The 20,842-nt window shown below is 46.9% G+C and overlaps 1 protein-coding gene across 5 annotated transcripts in view; it reads left to right on the forward strand.

Moving 5' to 3' along the window:
• Positions 1-19,023, forward strand: part of SLC8A3 (solute carrier family 8 member A3) — a 147,795-nt gene extending 128,772 nt beyond the window's left edge. Inside the window, exons 2-7 of one of the 5 annotated variants that reach the window (XM_068964697.1) lie at positions 427-533; positions 8,400-8,417; positions 12,361-12,485; positions 13,192-13,291; positions 16,105-16,380; positions 18,647-19,023. In XM_068964697.1, coding sequence (XP_068820798.1) covers positions 427-533; positions 8,400-8,417; positions 12,361-12,485; positions 13,192-13,291; positions 16,105-16,380; positions 18,647-19,023 — 1,003 coding nt within the window. Of the gene's footprint in view, positions 1-426; positions 534-3,345; positions 3,450-8,399; positions 8,418-12,360; positions 12,486-13,191; positions 13,292-16,104; positions 16,381-18,646 lie in introns of all 5 variants that reach the window. The other 4 variants (XM_068964699.1, XM_068964698.1, XM_068964700.1 and 1 more) reach the window with 4 other exon arrangements.
• The last annotated feature ends 1,819 nt before the right edge of the window (positions 19,024-20,842 follow it).

The following is a 20,842-nucleotide window of genomic DNA, read 5'->3' on the forward strand; positions in this document are numbered from 1 at the left end:
GCAAGACAGAATAAGGAAGGAAATGCTTTAGAAGAACCTAAATGTCTGAGCCTTTATATGTATATTTCATAGCTCTCACGTTTGCCCTGGGATGATGTTAGTGTTATTCGGCCTGTTTGTGTAGCAGTGAAATTATTCGCCCAAGGTCACATAGCGTACACAGGATTAGAACCTAGATCCTTTAACTGCAAAGCCTGAGCGTCTTCCAGTCTAATAATGCCATGAAGCCACTCAAAGCCTGGGAGGAGTCCAGTGGGGCTGGAAGGCGTTCTGGGGCGACCACTCTCCTCTGTGCTCCTATGGTGTTGGGGCAGATTTTTGACCTTTCTGGATCTTTTCCCTGTTTCTTTCTCCTCCCGTTCCTTCTCTGGCTGGCGAGCCCCCCAGTCTACTGCTTGCTTATGATCCTTATTTTTCCATCCACAGCAAAACAGTTCACATCAAGGTAATTGATGGTGAGGCGTATGAGAAAAACAAGAATTACTTCCTTGAGATGATGGTCCCCCGCATGGTGGATATGAGTTTTCAGAAAGGTGTAGTACCCTGTCCTGCACACTAACGTTAACACCCTCCTCTCCCCTTGTTTCCCCCTTTCTCCTACCCACTTGTCGCCTTCTCTTTCTCCGTCTTCTCCCTCTCCGGTTCACTGTCCCTGTTTCCTTTCTCGTCCTCTCTTTCCCTCTCTCCCTCTCCTCTCTCTGCATACAGCTCTGTCCTAACACCTGCCAGCCTGTCACATGGTATCATAAGAGGGATGCTCAAGAGCCAGTGGTAACTTTTGTGGGATGAGGAAATGGATATGGGAAAAAAATTGAGAGAGAGCAAGCACCAGCCACAGCCCCGAGAGTATCATACACGAAGCTCTCTGCTTCTCCCAAGTGATTTAGGATGCAAGGAAGAAAAAGATAGCGCAGCTCCAGGCAGAAGGGCAGCCCTGGAACACCAGCTCAGCTCTTAGCCGAGGTCCACGGGGCAGCTCTTCTCAGGGCTAAGCTGATAGTCCCTGGGTACGAACGATCAATATATTTGGGTTTGGGTTCTATTTGTGGTTCATCCATTCCTCAAGGCATGCTCCTACGGTGAGAGCTGCTTAACTGCCATATCCCTGCGAGCAAGGGTATTTTTCTCTCCCTGACCTTGATTGAGCTCAAAGTACAGGTTTGAGTTCTAGGTCTAGATCAAAGACCTGCCTATCATACTCTGCTTTCCCTGTGAAGGGCATCTAGGTGTGAAGGCAGTTAGAAGATGGGAGGGAGGATTCTGACCTGAGCGGGGGCTCCCCCAAGAAGTCACAGGACTTCTCAGAGTGGGCGGAGCTTCTGCTTCGACTTAAATGGCCCCATACACCCCAGCCTCCAAGAGACAAGACAGAAAATCCTTTTTTCAGATGGATCATACTGTGCAGGAGGGCAGAGCCATCAATCGGGTCCCTCCAGACCGTGCCCAGGGTCACAGAGCAAGCACCCCCTTCCCATCCCCCAGCAGAGTCGCTGCAGTGGAAAAACAGGCTGGGCTTACATCCTGTACACAGCCCTAGGGTACCACATCTAGGGTGAGAGAGAGTCCCAGAAAATGCCTCTTGACAATCGGTGATATTTGTCTTTGGTGCACTGAGCAAGGTGTGGAAAGATGTCCAGAAAGTGCTCAAAAGGTCACACACAAGCACACACACACACACACACACACACACACACACACACCACAAATGCACAGCAAGTCCAGTGCCCAACAAAGCACCTTAGATCAGCCTAACACTGTATAGATGATGAAGCCGAGCCTGTCTTCAGAATGGAACGGGAACATCAGAGGTTCTAATGAAACTTTTCACACTATTGTTTGTTAGCACATTTTATCCTTTAGAGGGCATTTAGGTCCCAGGCAAAACAAACAAAATACAAGATAAAAAGCAGAAAATAACAATTAGGGCTCACTGTTAGGACTTCTTGACACCACTGTGGTTCCATGAAGGACCAGGAGAAGCCACACAGAGAGATCCAGGCCCACATGGCAACTTCTCCAATAACAGTGGACCTGAACCAGCCTCAGGCCAGTCTGTGAAAGGAAGGGATTTTCTTGGAAACTTTGCTTTCCTGTATGATTTGGTTTTAATAGATACTATGCTTTGTTGGGGCTTCCCTTGTAGCTCAGATGGTAAAGAATCTGCCTGCAATGTGGGAGACCCCGGTTCAATCCCTGGGTCAGGAAGATTCCCCTAGAGAAGAGATAGGCTACCCAATCCAGTATTCTTTGGCTTCCCTGGTAGCTCAGATGGTAAGGAATCTGCCTGCAATGTGGAAGACCTGGGTTCAATCCCTAGGTTGGGAAGATCCCCTGGAGGAGGGCATGGCAACCCACTCCAGTATTCTTGCCTGGAGAATCCCGATGGACAGAGGAACCTGGCAGGCTACTGCCTATAGAGTTGCAAAGAACTGAGTGAGTAAGCACATGCTTTGTTGAGATACCCAGAAATGAGCAGAAACCTCCATCACCATGTCCCCTTGATCCCTAATAATCTGCATTTAAGGAAGCCACCTTTGAGACACGTCACCCCCATGTGACAGAGGTCCAAAGATGATTTAGAATTGATGATTTGTGGCATTTTCATCACACTTTTCAGGAATGCATCAGCTGTAACTCTTAAAGGAGTCCCACATCATATTGTGGTCAATACGTATTTATTTTACTTCCCACCACTAAAGCCCCTACAAGGTAAAGAATGAAGAAGATGATAGAATTCTGCCTTCCTTCTTTCCTTTCTCTTTCTCTCTGATTTCCCTGCCTCAAAAATACTTTCCTTTTAAGATTTTCTCTATGAGGCTCACATATGAAGTGGGTATAGACACAAGGAAGGGAAACAAGCCCCTAGCTAGATACTGTTGACATTCTCTGTTGTAGAAGAGCCCTGGGCCACCCCCATAGGCCAGCAGTTCACCTACTCCCCAAAGAAATGCCAGTTACCATGTGACACCCAATGGAATGTGCTGCCCAACTCACTTTGTACTAACCGTCAGCAGGATTGAAAATGACTGCTCCCCACCATCAACCCCCTTCTTCCTTCCCATTTCCCGCCCATCCTCATGGATCCCTTCCTTTTTCCACTTTCCCTTGCCTTCTGACTCCCTTTCCCTCTCACTCATAAGGACAACTCTGACCAAGGAGAAAAGAAAAGCTAAGACCTTTTTTGACATAAGAACAATATAATCCACTGAGTCCTGTCAAAAGCCACCATGGCGGGACTGGGCTGCATGTGCCAAGAGTGATGGGGAATGATTTTAAAGGCTGTGCTCCGGGTGACCAACCAACCTACCGACCCAGTCGACACTTTCTCTCTTGTTGTCCCTACAGGAAAACCGTAAGGGTTAAAATAGTAGATGAGGAGGAATACGAAAGGCAAGAGAATTTCTTCATTGTCCTTGGTGAACCGAAATGGATGGAACGTGGAATATCAGGTGTGAGATTCTTTAAAAAAAAAAAAACAACGAACGACAAAAACCAAAAAATGAACAAACAAAATAAAACAAAAAGAAAAAAATTTAAACAAGCTGTAAAGCAACAAGAACAAAGAGCAACTCTATTTTTTTTCTCCCCTCCCCCCCTTTTTTCTTTTTCTTCCTTCCTCCTTTTGACCAATGGACTTTTTTTATTCTTTTCCCTCCTATATTCTCGCTCTCACCCTGTTTCGGTATCATCTCTGCCTTCTTAGCCTTAGCTTATTTCCAAGTCCTCCTGTTTCACCTCCTGGGCACAGTGCAGCCTCGACTCCTCATGACCCTGCTGAGTCACATCTGCCTTGTGTTCCAATTATCTGATTCCCAATGTCCCCTGCACTTCCTCTTCCACCGCCCACCCCTGCCCCATTTCCCACCCCACACAAAGTCACCTGTAAATGTGCCAACCCCTTGGTGGATGGGGAGGAGAAGATGAAAGGAATGCATGCGACTCATGCCTGTGCCCCTTCCCTGCCTCCTCCTCCTCCTGCCCTCCTCTCTCTCTAGCCTGGATTGAATGGGGGAGGGGCTGGGGAGGGGGCTGGATCCCGGGTTGCAGTGACGCTTTGACAGCCTTCTGCTGCATCTCCCAACCTCCGTGGAGTGCTTGGCAGGTTTTTCACTTGCAGAGTGGCCCATGGGCCGCTCTGCCCTTCGTGGAGGTAAGTGTTTTATCTGGCTATTTCACAGTTGGGTAGAGCTAAACGTGGAAAGGTATACCAGTTGTCAGAGGTCACACTTCTGGGAGCTCTCTGAGGGAAAGCTGGCTTCCAAGGTAGTCATGCAGTCTGGAACCCTGAGCTGTTCATCCTTCCCTTGACATCCCACCCCATCTCGTTCTACCTCTTGTCTAGCCCAAGGCGGGGTACTTTATTCTGACTGCTTTAGGGTAATGCAGTCCTGAAAGCAGAAAATTGAGTCTGCAAAAGTGAAGTGATTAACTCCAGATATGGAAATCACCTCAGCCAGAAGGCCCTGGAAAAAGACTGACATTGGGCCGGCCCCGAGTATGGCCTTTTGGGTTTTCCAATAGGAGGGACTCTCAATGGTGTGGTTGGTGTTGATCCTTGAGAAATAGATGTTGGACAGTTCACAGAAGGCAACCTTGGCTTGGCGTCTGCAAATGAGAGCGTTACCCAGGTCTTGAGATAACCCTCATCCCACACCAGAGACGTGGCCTCCTCTCCTCCTTTGCTCAGGACCTGCATCTTGGGATACGTGCCTAAGGGACTGATTATGTTGCAACCAAGGTAGATGTCAGGAAAGATTTCTTCCCTTGAATAAAACGATTGGAAGCTACACCTTTGCAAGTGTTGGAGGAGTATATGTGGGTAAGAATGCTCTTGGGAAATGCCAAGAGGGGGTCATTTAGACTCCCCTTCAGGACACATGTGCTGCTGGGAGCCTCGTGGAGGATAGAACAGCGAGATCTACTTGTTTGTCAAAAAAAGATGATGCTTCTGCCTCTACTTCACATGACAAACAACAGCACGAAGCCTTTCATTCAAGGACAGATCCAAGATATTCAGCCACTACATTCCCAAAGGCTTTTGCCCAGGTCTTCTGAGACATGAATGATTGCTCAGTTCCCCTTGTCCTCTGACCCTCTCTGCAGATCTGACTGTTTCTGTGCCCACACTGGTTTGGTCACACCTGGTGTTGGAGAAGCAGAAGCCCTCTCTGCTTTCTATTATTCATTCTCTTCTTGGCCACCTAATAAGATGTTGCCGTGAGCCTGATTTCCGAAGAGTGCTGGAAGAAAAGACTAACTTCCGTTGCTTCCCAGATTGTGTTCCTGCCACCTGGACTAGTCTCAGAAATTGTCTCAATCTCTGCCGTACCTCATTCCTATCTCCCTTCTGCATTTACTGCACATCATCATGATTGGTTGGACGCAGCTGACACCTAAGGGCATTATCAACTAGCCTCATCAATTTCCATAGTCCCTAGCTACTTATGTGCAAATAAAAGCTGGACAAAGGATCACACAGGGTGGCTAGAAAGAAGGCAGTCTTCTCCAGACAAGAAGAGTGAGTTGCAAGTCCATCCATGACTTTATTCTACCAATGAAGAGACTTTTCTTTTCTGCCTCCCCAATAAAGACCATTCAACAGCAGGACAGAGAGTGACCTAAGACAAATCTTGTGATCTTCAAGAGACTTGCCCAAACATGAATGCCTATGGCTACTCTTCATTTGAGGACCCCTTTTCACTGCAATAGATTCTCTGTCCAAGGAGATGTCAGCAGAGCCCTGATGGAGTCCAATCCTGGGGGAGGCAGTAGGAGAGAAGACAAGGATTTCATTGAGCTACCAGTGTGATATGCCCCTAGATCTTTTCCCAGTGACCAAGATGGAAGTTGCCAATAGGAAAGGTGTCCATTTTCTGTCAGTTTCTATTATCTATAGGGTTTATTTTCAGTTTCTTCAGATTGTCCTGTATTTTGGCATTAGACCACAAGGCAAGAGGTCATAAAACTCAATTGTGTAGACTCAGAACCAAATGAAACCCCATCCCGATGTCCAGAATGTCCTGCTGTTCTCCTAGTGAGAAACATCACAGTGGACATTGCTTTTCATTATCACTGCTGCATGGGAGAGGCTTAGGCATTCAGGAGAGCATAGCATAGTGGGTGCATGGTCAAAGTGACAATTGCATTACAAAAAAGTAAAATGCTGTATTTGAAATAAGAGATTCTATTCTTGGCAAACAAAACAGATTTCAGAGGGGAGATTAAATCCTCCGGACAAACTGAGGGAGGGAATAAGAGGGGATGAACAGGACACACAGTTCCCCAGGAGTAGAGGAGGCATTGGAGTTTCGCAGTGGACAACTGAGAGCAACTCTGAGCAGTACAATCAAGGCTGTCAGGCCTGGGCCTGGACATTGGAAGCCTGTTTGTGCCTTCTTTGGCTCAGAGGTTAAAGCATATGCCTCTATTGCGGGAGACCTAGGTTCGATCCCTGGGTCGGGAAGATCCCCTGGAGAAGGAAATGGTAACACACTCCAGTATTCTTGCCTGGAAAATTCCATGGACAGAGAAGCCTGGTAGGCTACAGTCCGCAGGGTCGAAAGAGTCGGACATGACTGAGCAACTTCACTTCATTCACTCTGGGCTCCCTCTAACAAGTTGCTCAGATCCTTCCAAATACTCAGAGAGGTGCTGTTTCCTGCTTGTCCCTGGGGTATCTGAGCAATCACCTAACCCTGGGGGATCAACACAGGGAAAAGCTCAGCTCCAGCTTCTCTCATCAGCCACAGCAGGAAAAATACCCTGGAGGGATCCTGTCACTCAGTGTGTCTACCTGGATCTCACTGATCCATCCATAACTGCTCAGTGGAAAGCCTCAGGTTCATATAGACACGACCGAGAAACAGCGCCCAGCTGACCGAAAGTCCTCTCATTGTGCTAGAGATGATCCTGGTGCTGGGAGGGATGTCTCAGTGAAAACCAGAGCAGCAGGGACTTTTCTGGAAGAGCTGCCCTTTGTCTGGCCTCCCTGGGTACACTGATTTGTTTGGGTCTCTACTCTTCTTTTCCTTTTTTTTCTACTCTCCACCAGAACTTGGGGGCCAGGAGAGGCTCTTCTGTGAAGATCCATAGAAGGAGTGGAATGAGCAGGCTGTCTTGCTATCTGTCCATCTCTCATCTCAGTGTAGTACAAAGATCCACTGATCCATTGCCCCTTAGAATTCCATATGGGAGAAACCAGAAAAAGTCAACTGCTATTCTCCCTGATTATGTACCATAAAGATTCTGTATCCATATGTGTCTTCAGTGGCTGTGAATACGGAATTACAGACTGAGCTGTGTTCTTAGAGATTTTTAGAAGAAACAATTTACAGACACCTTGCCCTGCCCCCTGCCTCACTCATTCCTCATCAATCCCCATCAGTCGCCAGCTGCACCAGGAGTATGTAGCAGGATATTCCCAGGCTTTTATTTGACAAGAGACAGGGAAGGAGGTGCTGTACTAAGACACCATCAAAGTGAAAATGTGGTATGTTATAAGAATTTCTTTTATCTTGAAATCTAGGAGAGGTTAGCATAAGTGAAAACTCAGGGGCTAGGAAAGACCTGTGCTGGGTATATCTTTAACTCAGCTTACCAGACCATTTAAGGGCCTTGCATTTGTCATCTCCCATCTGTCAGTAGCTTTCGGTATGACAGTCTCTCTGGTCCAGAGTATCTAGACTCTGACTTAGCCTGTCCTTTCTGAAACAAAACACCATTCAGTGATGCAACCCCACAGGATCTGTGAAAAATACAATTGCCGAAATAGGTGGCAAATGGCAAACCTCTACTGGACACCTACCCATTGCAATGACTTTGCAGTTGGCGTCACAGTGACTTTGCACAGTAGATAGAGTCGGTGCAAAACGGGAGGAGGCCATGGCCTCCTTTCTCTATAAAATGATACACTGTTCAAGGAAAACATTTTGCAGGATTTATCTTTTCACGAGGTTATCCTTTCAGGATAACCTCTGGTAGGGTTACAACCTATACAGTTTGACGATAACTGGACTCTCACTCCTTTACAGAATGGATGCGATAACCTGATCCTTTAGAAGATCACGAATGGCCAACTCTGTCTCTGCTCCACGTACTTAGTTCCCCCCATCCTCATTCCTCTATCCATAGCCCTCAGGGTTGCAGAGAAGTTGTGGGGAAAACTTGCAGCTGCAAGGCCCTGGTGCCCAGTGCTCTCTCCAGTAGTTCGCACCTCTTGCTGCGGCTGCTGCGCATGCTCCAATTGCTGCCTTTGCATGTGGCCACAGTGCTCTCACCTACTAAGCTCACTGCTTTTCTTGCGCTACTGCAGCCGCAAAACCTGGGGACACTTTCCAGATGGGACCTTAATGCTCTTTCCTTTTCTTTCTTCCCTTTGTCTGGTACCCATTTGCAAACAGCGCTCCTGTTATCGCCAGGTAAGAGGTGTCTTCCCCCCATTCTTTTTTCTGCTTCTTGCCAGTGCCATTATTTACTTTAAGACCAATATCCTTTGCTTTATTTACTAGGAGCTGTGGGCTTAAGTTCTCTTAAGGACCAGGAGATTTATTTCCCTACTGCAAGTGATTGTGAGGAGGTAGACAATTCCTTGAGCACCATTTCAGTGGATGTGGGTAAAGGCATAGTTGGTCCTCTCTGAGACCAGGAAAAGAACTGAAACTTACTGAAAAAATGGAGGGAGGTCATACACTTCTCCTGAGTCTTAATTCCTCCATCATCTCATGTTGTGGGGCAAGAGAGGATGAGAGTCAGAGCTGACTCTCCTAATAGGATCATGATGGGATGAGAAAGAAAATACTTCAATCTGGATGGGGTCTGGGGAGAAATAATCAGGAGCTTCTGTGAGAACAGGAAAAGTAGTTTTTAAGGAATCTGGAATTTTATTGATCCTGAAGATCTTCCATCTCATCACAGCAGAGACCTAAATTTCTAGAACTTTGGTTCATTTGTCATTGATCTTTGAAATCACATGTGCCATGAATGACAAGAAGAATTAGAATATTATGTGGTGAGGGGGCAATTATTTGATTGGATATAGAAATTTGGCAGAATTTATATTGGGGATATTCTCACACAGAATCTAGAGCCTGTCATAGGGAATGTACCAAATATGCTTGCATCCGTGTAATCAAATCACAGACAATATCCAACTTTGTGAGTAGTTAGGAAGGCATTGCCGGCATATGGGCAATACCGTAACTCTTGGTGCAGACAACGCGAGCTATACAAGGGGTCCCAATATATGCTAAAATAACATTTTACATTTCATCAGTCCTTTGAACGTATAAAAATTGTAAGGTCATTTAAGATGCAAAACATCTTTCCGAATTCACTGATAGTCACCATAGGCTGTACACTGAGTTTGAGAATGGGGCAGGTTACATAGTAAGGACATTGATCTCCTTGGAGTCATAAACCAGAAAAAAAAAAAAAAAAAGTGGATAAACCCCTACATTTTCCCTTTCTGGAAAGAACCACTTCAGCTTCCTTAGTTTCTTGCTTCCTCTTATATCAATAAGATAATGACTACCTCCAACCCCATATATTCCACTCTTCTCCCAGGTTTTAAAGTCAAAGCACTGGGTGCTCCTTCTCCAGCTAGCTCATCTTCTCGCCTGAGAGGCATTCGGGCTTTTTTGTCCCAACTCTTGCCTCTACCCACTACCAGCCACACATACATATGCTCAAAACAGAGATTGTGATTTAATTTAAGCTTCATTATACTTTTCACACATTGGCACAGATACCAGTAGACGCTAAAACAGGAAGAAAAAACAAGGTGTCATTTCCTAAATCTTTCAATCTGTAAACCTTCGATTTAGGAGCCCTTGGCTAGACTTTAAATTCACTGGAAATCTCAACTCCTTGTTTGGATTTTTCCAGGTGGCCACGAAAACGTGATTCACAATGCCTCGTGATAAATGGAGAGAAAATGTGTTCAATCTGAGCTATACCTCCAAGCTCAGGGACCTGACTACACTGCCCCATTTCTTTCTGAGAATGTCTGTAGAACAGTCATGGCAATCTATTCCAGTCTGGCCTGGCAAGCTCTTCTCTCTTCCAATATTTGTTTAATCTTCCATCCTATTAATAGGTTCATTCTCTCTTTTCCCCCTTCCTCCTCCTTTTTCTAGATCTAAGTGTTTGTTTAGTCAGTCTGAATATCAAGGTCACCTGTCATTTATTTTCTACACTCAAAATTGAGAGGTTACATTAACAAGTGATCAGAATAATTATGATCTTTAAGGTTTGAGACTTCTCACCTTCTCAAGAAATTAACTTAATTTGAATGTAAAGAAATGATCATTACAGAAGTAAGGCAGGAATTACTACCAAACCAAGATACTAAATCAGAATTGATTTAAAAGCATGTGAATCAGTCATTAACAGATATATATATATCTGGAGAGAGAGAGAGAGAGAACCTCTGTGGGGCTGTGGGAGATCCAAAGATAGAGGATTGGTTATTTGTCAAAGTGATTTCTGCAGAGAGCTAGATGGAAAAACTGACTGTCACCACAGGGTTGGACAGGTCAGTAGCTAGATCAATATCCTGCCAGATGGATACAGTGCTAGATTGATAGCTAGACTAGGGGTTAGACAGGTACATTTATAAGTCACTGGAGAGCTCATTATGTTGGGATAAAGTTCTTGCGGCACGCGTAGAGTATGACATGGGGGAAATGGGGAGGGAGAAGTGGAATAATACTGCCTCTACTAGGATATGCATTGTAATATGGTCCCAAAGACCACAAGTAGAGGAAAAGAATGCCCATGTTTTTTAAAGAATCCACATATATACATTTTTACAAAGGCTTTTATTCAGAGTGGCTTGCAGTCTAGCTTCTAGGATCACTGACTTCATAGCCAGACTTATTTTCAGAATTACCTAATAAGAGGCTCATATGGACTAAATAAAGTCAGGCTGCAAGAGGGTATATGCTTAGAAATGTACAGGAGGATGTTGATCCATGAGAAGAAACGGTTTCCAAGAGTGGTCCCCAACACTAGCGGGAGGACAGCACCACGGACAGCTCCCCAACATTTTGAGATTGCCTTCTGCCTTTGGAGCCGGAAGCACTGAGTAAAACAGCCAGCCCAGGAATCCACTGCACACTCCCTTACCAGTCTTCATTCAAAACAGCTTTAAAAATTCTTATATAAAACAGACCCTCTGCCTGCTTTACCATCTTTCCAGTAAATTATTTTCCTTGCAACTTTAAGAGCTCAAGTCTCACCCCTCACCATGCTTCACCAATCCCCAAGACAGAGAGAAAAGAAGACCTTCTTGTCCTCTGACCCGTTTTGTCCTTGAGATTACTCAAGGACTCGAAGACTCCCCTGGGAGATTCACTGTGCGGAATAAAAGCAATTAAAGAGCCAAATAAAAGGATTAATTGCATGTAAGAATGTGGACTCGGATGGAAAGATGTTTAAACGAGCTCTGAAAGAAACAGACTGCCAAGAGCAATTTTCTAATCAAAGGGGAATAAAAAGATTCAATCTCTGTTTCACTTTAATCCAGAAAACATGTCTTCATGGTGAAATGGTCTTAAAATGGGCTCACCAGCTGAAGTGGAAAAAAGTTGTAACTGTTCAACATGAGAAGGGATTGTAAATGAGTCAAGATACTGAGGGGCACACGGAATGCCTCAGAAAGAAATAAAGGAAGAACTTTCTTTTTGTGTGTTTTTGAACAAGTATTTGTATTTCAGAAGAAATGTGCCTGGTTCCTTAAAAATCCTAGGGCTCTTTCATTTAGAAATCATGACATTTTGAGGGAAGCCGTCCAAGTTTCTCATTGTGAGGCTAATATTCACTAGTACAAAATGTAGATATTCCTGAAAACATCCTTTTTTGTCCCTTATTGAAGTTACAGCCCTAAGAATGTTGGAGACAGATGTTAATGTGAGCCAGTGGACATTCCATTTGGTTGAAAGGTTCCTGACCCCCAGGAACCTTTATATGAAGTAGTCATGCCAGTCATGCCCAACAGTTCAAAACTGTTAAAGGTCAAGAGATTTGGCTTTTGTTCCCAGCTCTTCAATATCTCATCAAATGTTTTGGGGCTTCACTTGGTGCTGCTTCTCAGAAGGTCTTTGGGTCAGGTTCCCCCCACCCCCACCAACCCAAGCCAGTTCTAAAAATGGAAAGAGGGATGTTAAGCTCAGAACGTGCAAGAAACCTTTTCATGGTCTGTTTAGCAGCTTATAGAAAGAGGCACTAACAAGCACATAAAATCCCCATCCTCAAGAGTTATTTCCTGTATGCCCATTGCCAATGCCTAATACTCTGAGCTTTATTTAGACTACCAGGGAATGGCAAATGTGCTAAAGCTCGTCTGGTTTTGTTTTGTTGCAGAGGTGACAGACAGGAAGCTGACTGTGGAAGAAGAAGAAGCCAAGAGGATAGCAGAAATGGGAAAGCCAATATTGGGTGAACACCCCAAACTAGAGGTCATCATCGAGGAGTCCTATGAGTTCAAGGTCAGGCCATAAGTGAGATGTAACTGAATAACAAAATAACGAGGTGGGAGGTAGAAGCCCTGGAGTTTTGTTCTAACGTCACCACTGAATACATAAAGTTGAAACTGCACAAATCACTTACCCACCCCAGTCTCAGTTTTCCCATTTGTAACATGGAACAAACAGTGCTGGTCATTTGTAACTTAGGAACCGTGAGGAAGTATTACACGGCTTATGGAACAAATGAGCTATAATACCCCTAAAGTATCATCACTATTTAATTGTATTTTTAAAACAAAGATACTGAAATTCACTACCCCAGGTCTAGGTTTACTGATCCCTGGGTTGGGAAGATCCCCTGGAGAAGGAAATGGCAACCCACTGCAGTACTCTTGCCTGGAGAATCCCATGGAGGGAGGAGCCTGGTAGGCTGCAGTCCATGGGGTCGCAAAGAGTCGGACACGACTGGGCGACTTCACTTTCACTGTAGTGTTATTCTCTGTTGTATTGCTTTAAATATCCAATGTCAGCAGTCACAACCAAAGAAGAGGACAGTGGAAGGACTATGCCAGAAGATGCCCCCCTGAGGCCATTTCATGCATAACTTTCAGAATCCACGTGGAGCCCCCTGGAGCGCAGGGTATCTTTCATCCCCACGAAGTGCCAAATTCTTCAGTGGTTCTGAGCATTCTGACCTCATGGTTCCAAGTTTTAATCTCCCTGACAGACTACCGTGGACAAGCTGATTAGGAAGACAAACCTGGCCTTGGTCGTGGGGACCCATTCCTGGAGGGACCAGTTCATGGAGGCCATCACAGTCAGTGCAGGTAAGGGGGTCTCGAGATGGACACAGGCTTTGCTGGGAGGAGCAGGAAGCTCCAGAGAAGCAGGAACACAGACATGTCAGCAGCTCACTCATCTCAGGAGGGGCCTCAGCAGCCAGCCTTCCCGGCTCTTACCCTAGATGTTTGTCTTTTCACTGGGTCACTTTGGAAGACAAACATGGGGGTAACTAAAGGAGCATGGCTATCTCTGCTTTCAGACCCTGGTTCTGCTGTGTGAAGAGCTCCCCAGGTGGCGCTAGTGGTAAAGAATCTACTTGCCAATGCAGGAGACGCCAGAGACGTGGGTTCAACCCCTGGGTCAGGAAGATCCCCTGGAGAAGGAAATGGCAACCCACTCCAGTATTCCTCCATGAGAAATCTCATGGACAGAGGAGCCTGGTGGGCTACAGTCCAGGGGTCACAAAGAGCTGGATATGGTTGAGCACACATGCATGCTATGTGAACTCAGACAAGCTGTCCTCCCTGTGTCTCAGTTTTGTCACCCAAAAAAGGAACTATTGCTACCTTTCTTTCTCAGCAAAGAGAGTAGAAAGCTACAGAGTCTGGTGCTAAATAGAAGCTTAAGACATTCTGGCTTTCATCATTCCATCATCTTGTTAAGGCAGTCCTCCTTTTCTGTAAAATGAGAGACTATTCTGATTTATAGAAGTGTGGGTCTGAGGTTGGTAAAAACTTTGCATTGACTGACAGACCTCTTCTCTGGATGATTCCAGATCTCTCCTTGGCACTTAGTGACAGGTTTCCTCAGTGGGCACCCATGGCACAGCCAGCATCCCAGAGGCCTTCACGCAGGTTAGCATGGGAAGGGAGGGGTCTCAGCACCACTGAGGCCTTCTGTGCTGCCCAGCACTCTGGGCCTTGTCTCTTTTCGTGAAGCTTTGTTGTCATAGCAACCCACTGGGTCGCATCCCCGAGGTCCCAGCACCACAGCCAAAGTACAGACAGGAAGAGAGGGCCACTGCCACTGTGTTCACTGCCCCGCCTTTTCTATCACCTGCTTCCAGACGCCCCCTCTTATGACCTTACTCTGCCCCTAAAGAGGCAATGAGTAGACTATCAGCCACATAATCAAATGCCCTCCTTTTTCAAATGAGAGAACCAACGTTCAGAAACAAAAAGGGGTTGATGCCAGCTTCCAGCTTCTCTTCATGGAAAAGATGCAGCTGGAGCCCAAGTGCCCCGAATCCTGCTTCCACAGGTCATGTTGGAACATGACAGAGCTTGCCCTTGACCGAGCTGCAGCACGTCCTCTCCTCCTGGACTGCCGAGTGGGCAACTCTGCCCGAATTTTCTGGCAAGGACAAACCGGGAACAGCCCAGCTCCGTCCCACGGGATATTTGGAGAATGGCAAACCTGTATGTGAGTCAAGAAGCAAGTTAGAACTGGACATGGAACCAAGGACTGGTTCAAAATTGGGAAAGGAGTATGTCAAGGCTGTATATTGTCACCCTGCTTATTTAATTTATATGCAGAGTACATCATGAAAAATGCTGGATGAAGCACAAGCTGGAATCAAGATTGCTGGGAGAAATATCAGTAACCTCAGATATGCAGATGACACCATGCTTATGGCAGAAAGTGAAGAAGAACTAAAGAGCCTCTTGATGAAAGTGAAAGAGGAGAGTGAAAAAGCTGGCTTAAAACTCAACATTCAGAAAACAAAGATCATGGCATCTGGTCCCATCACTTCATGGCAAATAGATGGGGAAAAAGTGGAAACAGTGACAGATTTTTTTCCCTTGGTCTCCAAAATCACTGCAGATGGCAACTGCAGCCATGAAACTAAAAGACACTTGCTTCTTGGAAGGAAAGCTATGACCAACCTAGACAGCATATTAAAAAGCAGAGACACTGCTTTGTCAACAAAGGTCTGTATAGTCAAAGTTATGGTTTTTCTAAGCAGTCAAGTATGGATGTGAGTGTGGGCCATAAAGAAGACTGAGTGCTAAAGAGTTGATGCTTTTGAACTGTGGTGTTGGAGAAGACTCTTGAGAGTCCCTTGGACTGCAAGGAGATCCAACCAGTCAGTCCTAAAGAAAATAAACCCTGAATATTCATCGGAAGGACTGATACCAAAGATGAAACTCCAATACTTTGGCCACCTGATGCAAAGAGCAGACTCATTGGAAAAGACCCATCAGCTGGAAAAGATTGAAGGCAGAAGAAGAGGGTGACAGAGGATGAGATGGTTGGATGGCATCACCGACTCAATGGACATGAGTTTGAGCAAACTCCAGGAGATAGTGAAGGACAGGGAAGCCTGCGTGCTGCAGTCCATGGGGTTGGACTTGAGTTAGTGGCTGAACAACAGCTGACTCACCAGAATGCCCACATGATCTGGAATGACAGGTGTCTCACTGTGGATGGATAATGACCAGAACCACGTGGTTATTGCAGTAGTCATGTCAGGAAAATTAGGAGCCCTGTGGGTGTCCAGTGAAGAGTGGGCTCACAGCTCCCGCTTTTCTTCACCTAAGCAACACCATGCCTTCTCCATCTTCCCCCCTCTCTCCCCCACTGCCCTGTCGTTTTCACATTCCCACGTTCCATCTCTTTCTCTTCTTTCTTACTCCTCTGTTCCCTCTCTCCCACTCTCTCACTCTCCCTGCATTCAAATTGACTAGTGGGGCATCCCCATGCGTTTTCTCTTTCCCTCCTGTTTTCAGGTGCCTGCACCAGCTGCCCAGGAGACAGCTGGCGTCTCTGTGCCGCCAGTGATGCTCCTGAGGTGGGTGGGACTTGACTTTCTCATGAATGAGGATCTGACCCCACTGCCCGCTTTTCTTGCCTTCAGCAGGGGACGAGGATGAGGATGAGTCAGGCGAGGAGAGGCTGCCTTCCTGCTTTGACTACGTCATGCACTTCCTCACGGTCTTCTGGAAGGTGCTGTTTGCCTGCGTGCCCCCCACAGAGTACTGCCACGGCTGGGCCTGCTTCGTTGTCTCCATTCTCATCATCGGCATGCTCACCGCCATCATTGGGGATCTGGCCTCCCACTTCGGCTGCACCATTGGCCTCAAGGACTCGGTCACGGCTGTTATTTTTGTGGCATTCGGCACCTCGGTGCCAGGTGAGAGTGAGGGGGGTTTCGATTAGCAAAGGGAATATTACCTGGTTCAAGTGAGCCCTCCGATTTGCCTCATTATCTTCCCTACGATCTCAGATCTGAGCTTAAGGTGCATGAAGATCAACCCAAGGGACCCCTGCTTCCATTAAGAATGATCATTAACATTTCTTGAGCACTTCTGATGTGTCAGGTGGTATGTATGCTAAGCAGCTTACCTGTTTTAGCCCTGTAACCCTCACCCAAACCTTATTCAATAAGAAGAGTGATTATCCCCACTTGACAGATGAGGAAACTGAGGCCCAGAGAGGTTAAATCACTTGCTGAAGTCAGTGACCCACTTTCTTAACCTCCGCATCAGACGAATAGGCCATTTCCCTCTGGCTGCAGATTAGCCTGCTTGGAGATGTGCAAAAGAAAGCTCCACAAGCCTCCTCTGCTTAGGACACCTGTAAATACCAAGTGTCTCCCAGCAGGACGGGTGGAGGAAGCTTCACAGGCTCTTGTCCTTCATATGATGAATCACATTTTTTTTTTCTCATAAACACCTAGAGATGAAAAATGCCTTTATTCCTTCATTAGACAAATGTTTGCTGAGCCTGATACAGTTTTGTGCTGGTTCCCGGGACAGTAATGGGAAACAAGACAGACACACTTCCCTCTCTACATGAAGTTCACAATGTAGTGAAGGAGACCACATTCAACTATGATCATTCAAATCATCTCAATAAGTTTGATGACGAAAAAGTACAGGCACTGAGCAAGCATGGAACAGGGGGACCTCGGCTGGGCTGGGAAGGCAAGCAGGGGTAAGCAGGTAGAGAGGGGCTACATTAGCCCAGGTTCCTTACTTAGTTCAGAAGGGGTCTCCAGTGTGTCTGAGCCCCAAACTCCTACCAAGGAGCTGGCCTCCCAGTTGTGGTAGAAAGACAGAGACAGCCCCTTCCTATGGAAAGGCTGAGCCAAATCTCATCAGACAGGACTTTGCTGGCTGGAAACCCTTCTCGTGCCAAGAAAGCATATCCTTCTGGACAGTAACTGAGTCTGCATCACACTCTGGAGAAGCCACTTCCCCAGACCCCAGCACAGACCAGTGGAATTATTTGTACATTAATGATGCAAAAGATTTGGCTATCATGGGAATGCATGGAGTGGTAGGAAATTAAATGGATAATTGAGGGAAGGCTTTGTGAGAGAGATGCCCTATGATTTACCTCTGTTCTCTGGGGCCTCAAGGAACTATCAGAGGGGAAGGAACAGATATGGGCAAAAGGAACAGATGTGGGAAGAAGTTGCAGAGGATCAGAAGTTTAAAAAAAGAAGCAGCAAGGTCATAGGCAAGAAAAGGCAAGAGGTCTTCTTGGGGACAATATTGACAACGAGGAGGCAGGCTGGGCCAGGGAGAGCTTGGGGCTTGTCCAAGACCTTGCGGTGGGTGCAGAGAACAGCTGGCAGCATTAGGGGCTTGAAGGTGATGCTGTGGTCCACTCAGCTTAATTTGTGGCTTTGGCTGAAGCTGTTTGGATGTCGGGTAAAGCTATGGAAAGGGCTCTCAGAGGAAGGTTTTCGGGTCAAATCTCTTGCTAACTTACCTTGAGTAGATCCCTTGACGCTTACTTTTCCTAGCTTGTCAAATAAAAGGGTGGCCGGCCAGCTTCCAGTGCCTATAATCCATACCAACATCTAAAGCCCAATAGCCTTTGAGGCCCTGTGCTTTGTATGCTAACTGCGAATCCTGAGCCCTGTCATTCTTGAGCCCGTGGATATCCCCATCATTAGTCCCTGCATCTCCCCATGTGTCCTCTGTCCCCATAAATCCAGCCCTTAGCACAATGCTAAGCCCACGGGCTCAATCACAGTCTGTTTGGAAAGTAAATGTTCCACGTGACAGGGGCAATCAGGCATTTATTCTAAACAGCTTCTCTGGATGTCAGAGTTCCCTGGGAGATATTATGGGAAAGCAACACCCGCCCCTTACAGAAGTAGTAGTCAGAAGGGAACAATAAAAGCCACTCAGTAAATATCAGGACCAGAAGGACCCTTGAAAACCTTTCAGGCTCAGGCAGATTAGGAACAGAAAGCCCGGAGAAGTAAGGTGACCAGCCCAAGGCCACACAGCTTATTAACAGTGGACCAGGGAGTAGCCCCCAGACCCCTGCCTCTCACTCCCAAGGCTCAGCCTGCTGGCCCCGGCTGCCTTTCGGCCTCTCCATGGAAGGCCCTCCACATCTCAGCCTCCCCACCGGCTCTCACTGTCTCTGCCTCTTTCCAGATACGTTTGCCAGCAAAGCGGCTGCCATCCAGGACGTGTACGCAGACGCCTCCATCGGCAACGTCACGGGCAGCAACGCCGTCAATGTCTTCCTGGGCATTGGCCTGGCCTGGTCCGTGGCCGCCATCTACTGGGCCCTGCAGGGACAGGAGTTCCACGTGTCGGCTGGCACGCTGGCCTTCTCCGTCACCCTCTTCACCATCTTCGCGTTCGTGTGCATCAGCGTGCTCTTGTACCGCCGGCGGCCCCACCTGGGCGGGGAGCTGGGCGGCCCTCGTGGCTGCAAGCTGGCCACGACTTGGCTCTTTGTGAGCCTGTGGCTTCTCTACATACTCTTTGCCACGCTGGAGGCCTACTGCTACATCAAGGGGTTCTGAGTCACAGAACGAGGCCTCCGGCTGGGCAGGCCTGCAACTTCTCCCCAGAGAAGGGTGCGTCCCCACCCGTGACCTCTGGGGGACGAGCCACACCCCGGAGAGGTAGCCTCAGGACCCGAGCCGCTGGAGCATCACTGGACTGGGCCCCTGCAGTGAACTCGAAGGGCAGAGTCCATCCGTCCAGTGGAACAGAGGAAACACCCACTTGGCAAATTATTTAATTCAATCCACACCAACGACAGCAACAGATCCACCTCCAGCCCGTCTCCCCGCCGTGTCCCTGACCCATAGCAAAGTCAGACCCTCTCTCCACCTTCTCTTCCACATTTCTTCTGACTATTCCTTTGCTTTCTAACTTTCCTTGTGGGGAGACAGGGTTTCTCCTGTCTGTCCAATTTGACACATCGCCATCCTCTCACTCTGCCCGCGCGGCATGGAAATGAGCCCTGTCCCCGTGGCTGGCTCGGGGGTCTCTTCATTGTCGTCAGTATCATGGTTGCTTTTGTTTTCCCACCAGGTTTTGCTCATCATTTGTTTGTCCACCTTGTCTTTTCTGAGGTTAGTGATGACAGTGCTGCGAAGGAGCTCAAGGTCGGAGCCGATGGGCAGAGGCCTGAACTCTCAGACACACCCTTTCCCCTACTCTCCCCTGGGTAACAGCTGTCTCCTGTTCCAGCGAGTTCCTGTTTCCTTTCTCCTTTTATCCTCTGCATTCTTGAATGGACTGTGGTGTCTGGGTGGTGGTAAGTTCGCACACCCGCGAGGGCAGTAAGAATGGGGACTGTGGCTGGAGCAGGACCAGCTTTATCTCAAGCTTCTGTCAAGATCCAGTTTGCAACAAGAAGTCCTTGTTCTCTTCCCTGCCTGAGCCTTTCAGATTCTGTCTGTCTCATTGTATCAGTGTCTGGATGTTTATCCCTCTGCACCAAGACCCACCAAGTGGTAGATAGGGAACGAAAGTAGAAATAGAATATGATGACAGAGGGCAGCTAGGAAGGCAGAAGGGCTATATGCCTTCTAGAACATCTCTGGCTTTGTATCTGAGGCAGGAGAGAAGCGATGTCCACCTAGTGGGATCTGTCGGGAAAAGATTATATTGAAAATGTCTGATTCTGAGAGATGTCAGCTTCACCACTCCCTCACTTCCTAATGCACCAGACTAAGACCTTTGACTGTATTTCTTGATTTCCTGCGAAAGCTTAGAACTTTCTAAGAAAATGAGGGACTTCACATCTCCTGGACTCGGGTCATGTTTGAAAGCATTTTCACAGGACAGGGATTGGAATTCCTCATCTCTCCCACATTCCTGCTTGGTTTTAAACCTCTTGAAGCTCTTTTTCCAGCCTGTGGGCTATTTCTTGCCCCAGTAGGAGGAATCTTAGCTGCCATAATTCCATGGAGCCTGGGTTTATAGAGAGATTGCCATGCCCTACAGACCTTTTCCCAACAAATTTTGAAAGGACCTGGCTTTAAAACACACACACACACACACATATAATCACTGAAAGACTGCCCACAGATCTTTAGGCTTTCTGCATTGACATAAATACATTTTTTTAAGGGAAAAGAAGAAATGAAAAACACCTGTTTAATTTTAAACACATTTTTTAAGAAAACAAATAACTGAAAAAGAAACCGTGTTCATGTCATAAGCTATGTTGACAGTTGCCAGTGGAAATGTTGGGTTGGTTTAAAAAAAAAAAATAAAAGCTATACTTATATCTCTCTGAAGACAGCTTGCTTCTCCCCATGTTGCTTCAGGAAAAGGTCCAGGGGGCCACCTTGGGTTCCTTCTGGGGCTGCAGTGACTGAGGTGAAA

This window comes from Capricornis sumatraensis, chromosome 2 (assembly GCF_032405125.1).
Source record: "Capricornis sumatraensis isolate serow.1 chromosome 2, serow.2, whole genome shotgun sequence".
Classification (NCBI taxonomy): domain Eukaryota; kingdom Metazoa; phylum Chordata; class Mammalia; order Artiodactyla; family Bovidae; genus Capricornis; species Capricornis sumatraensis.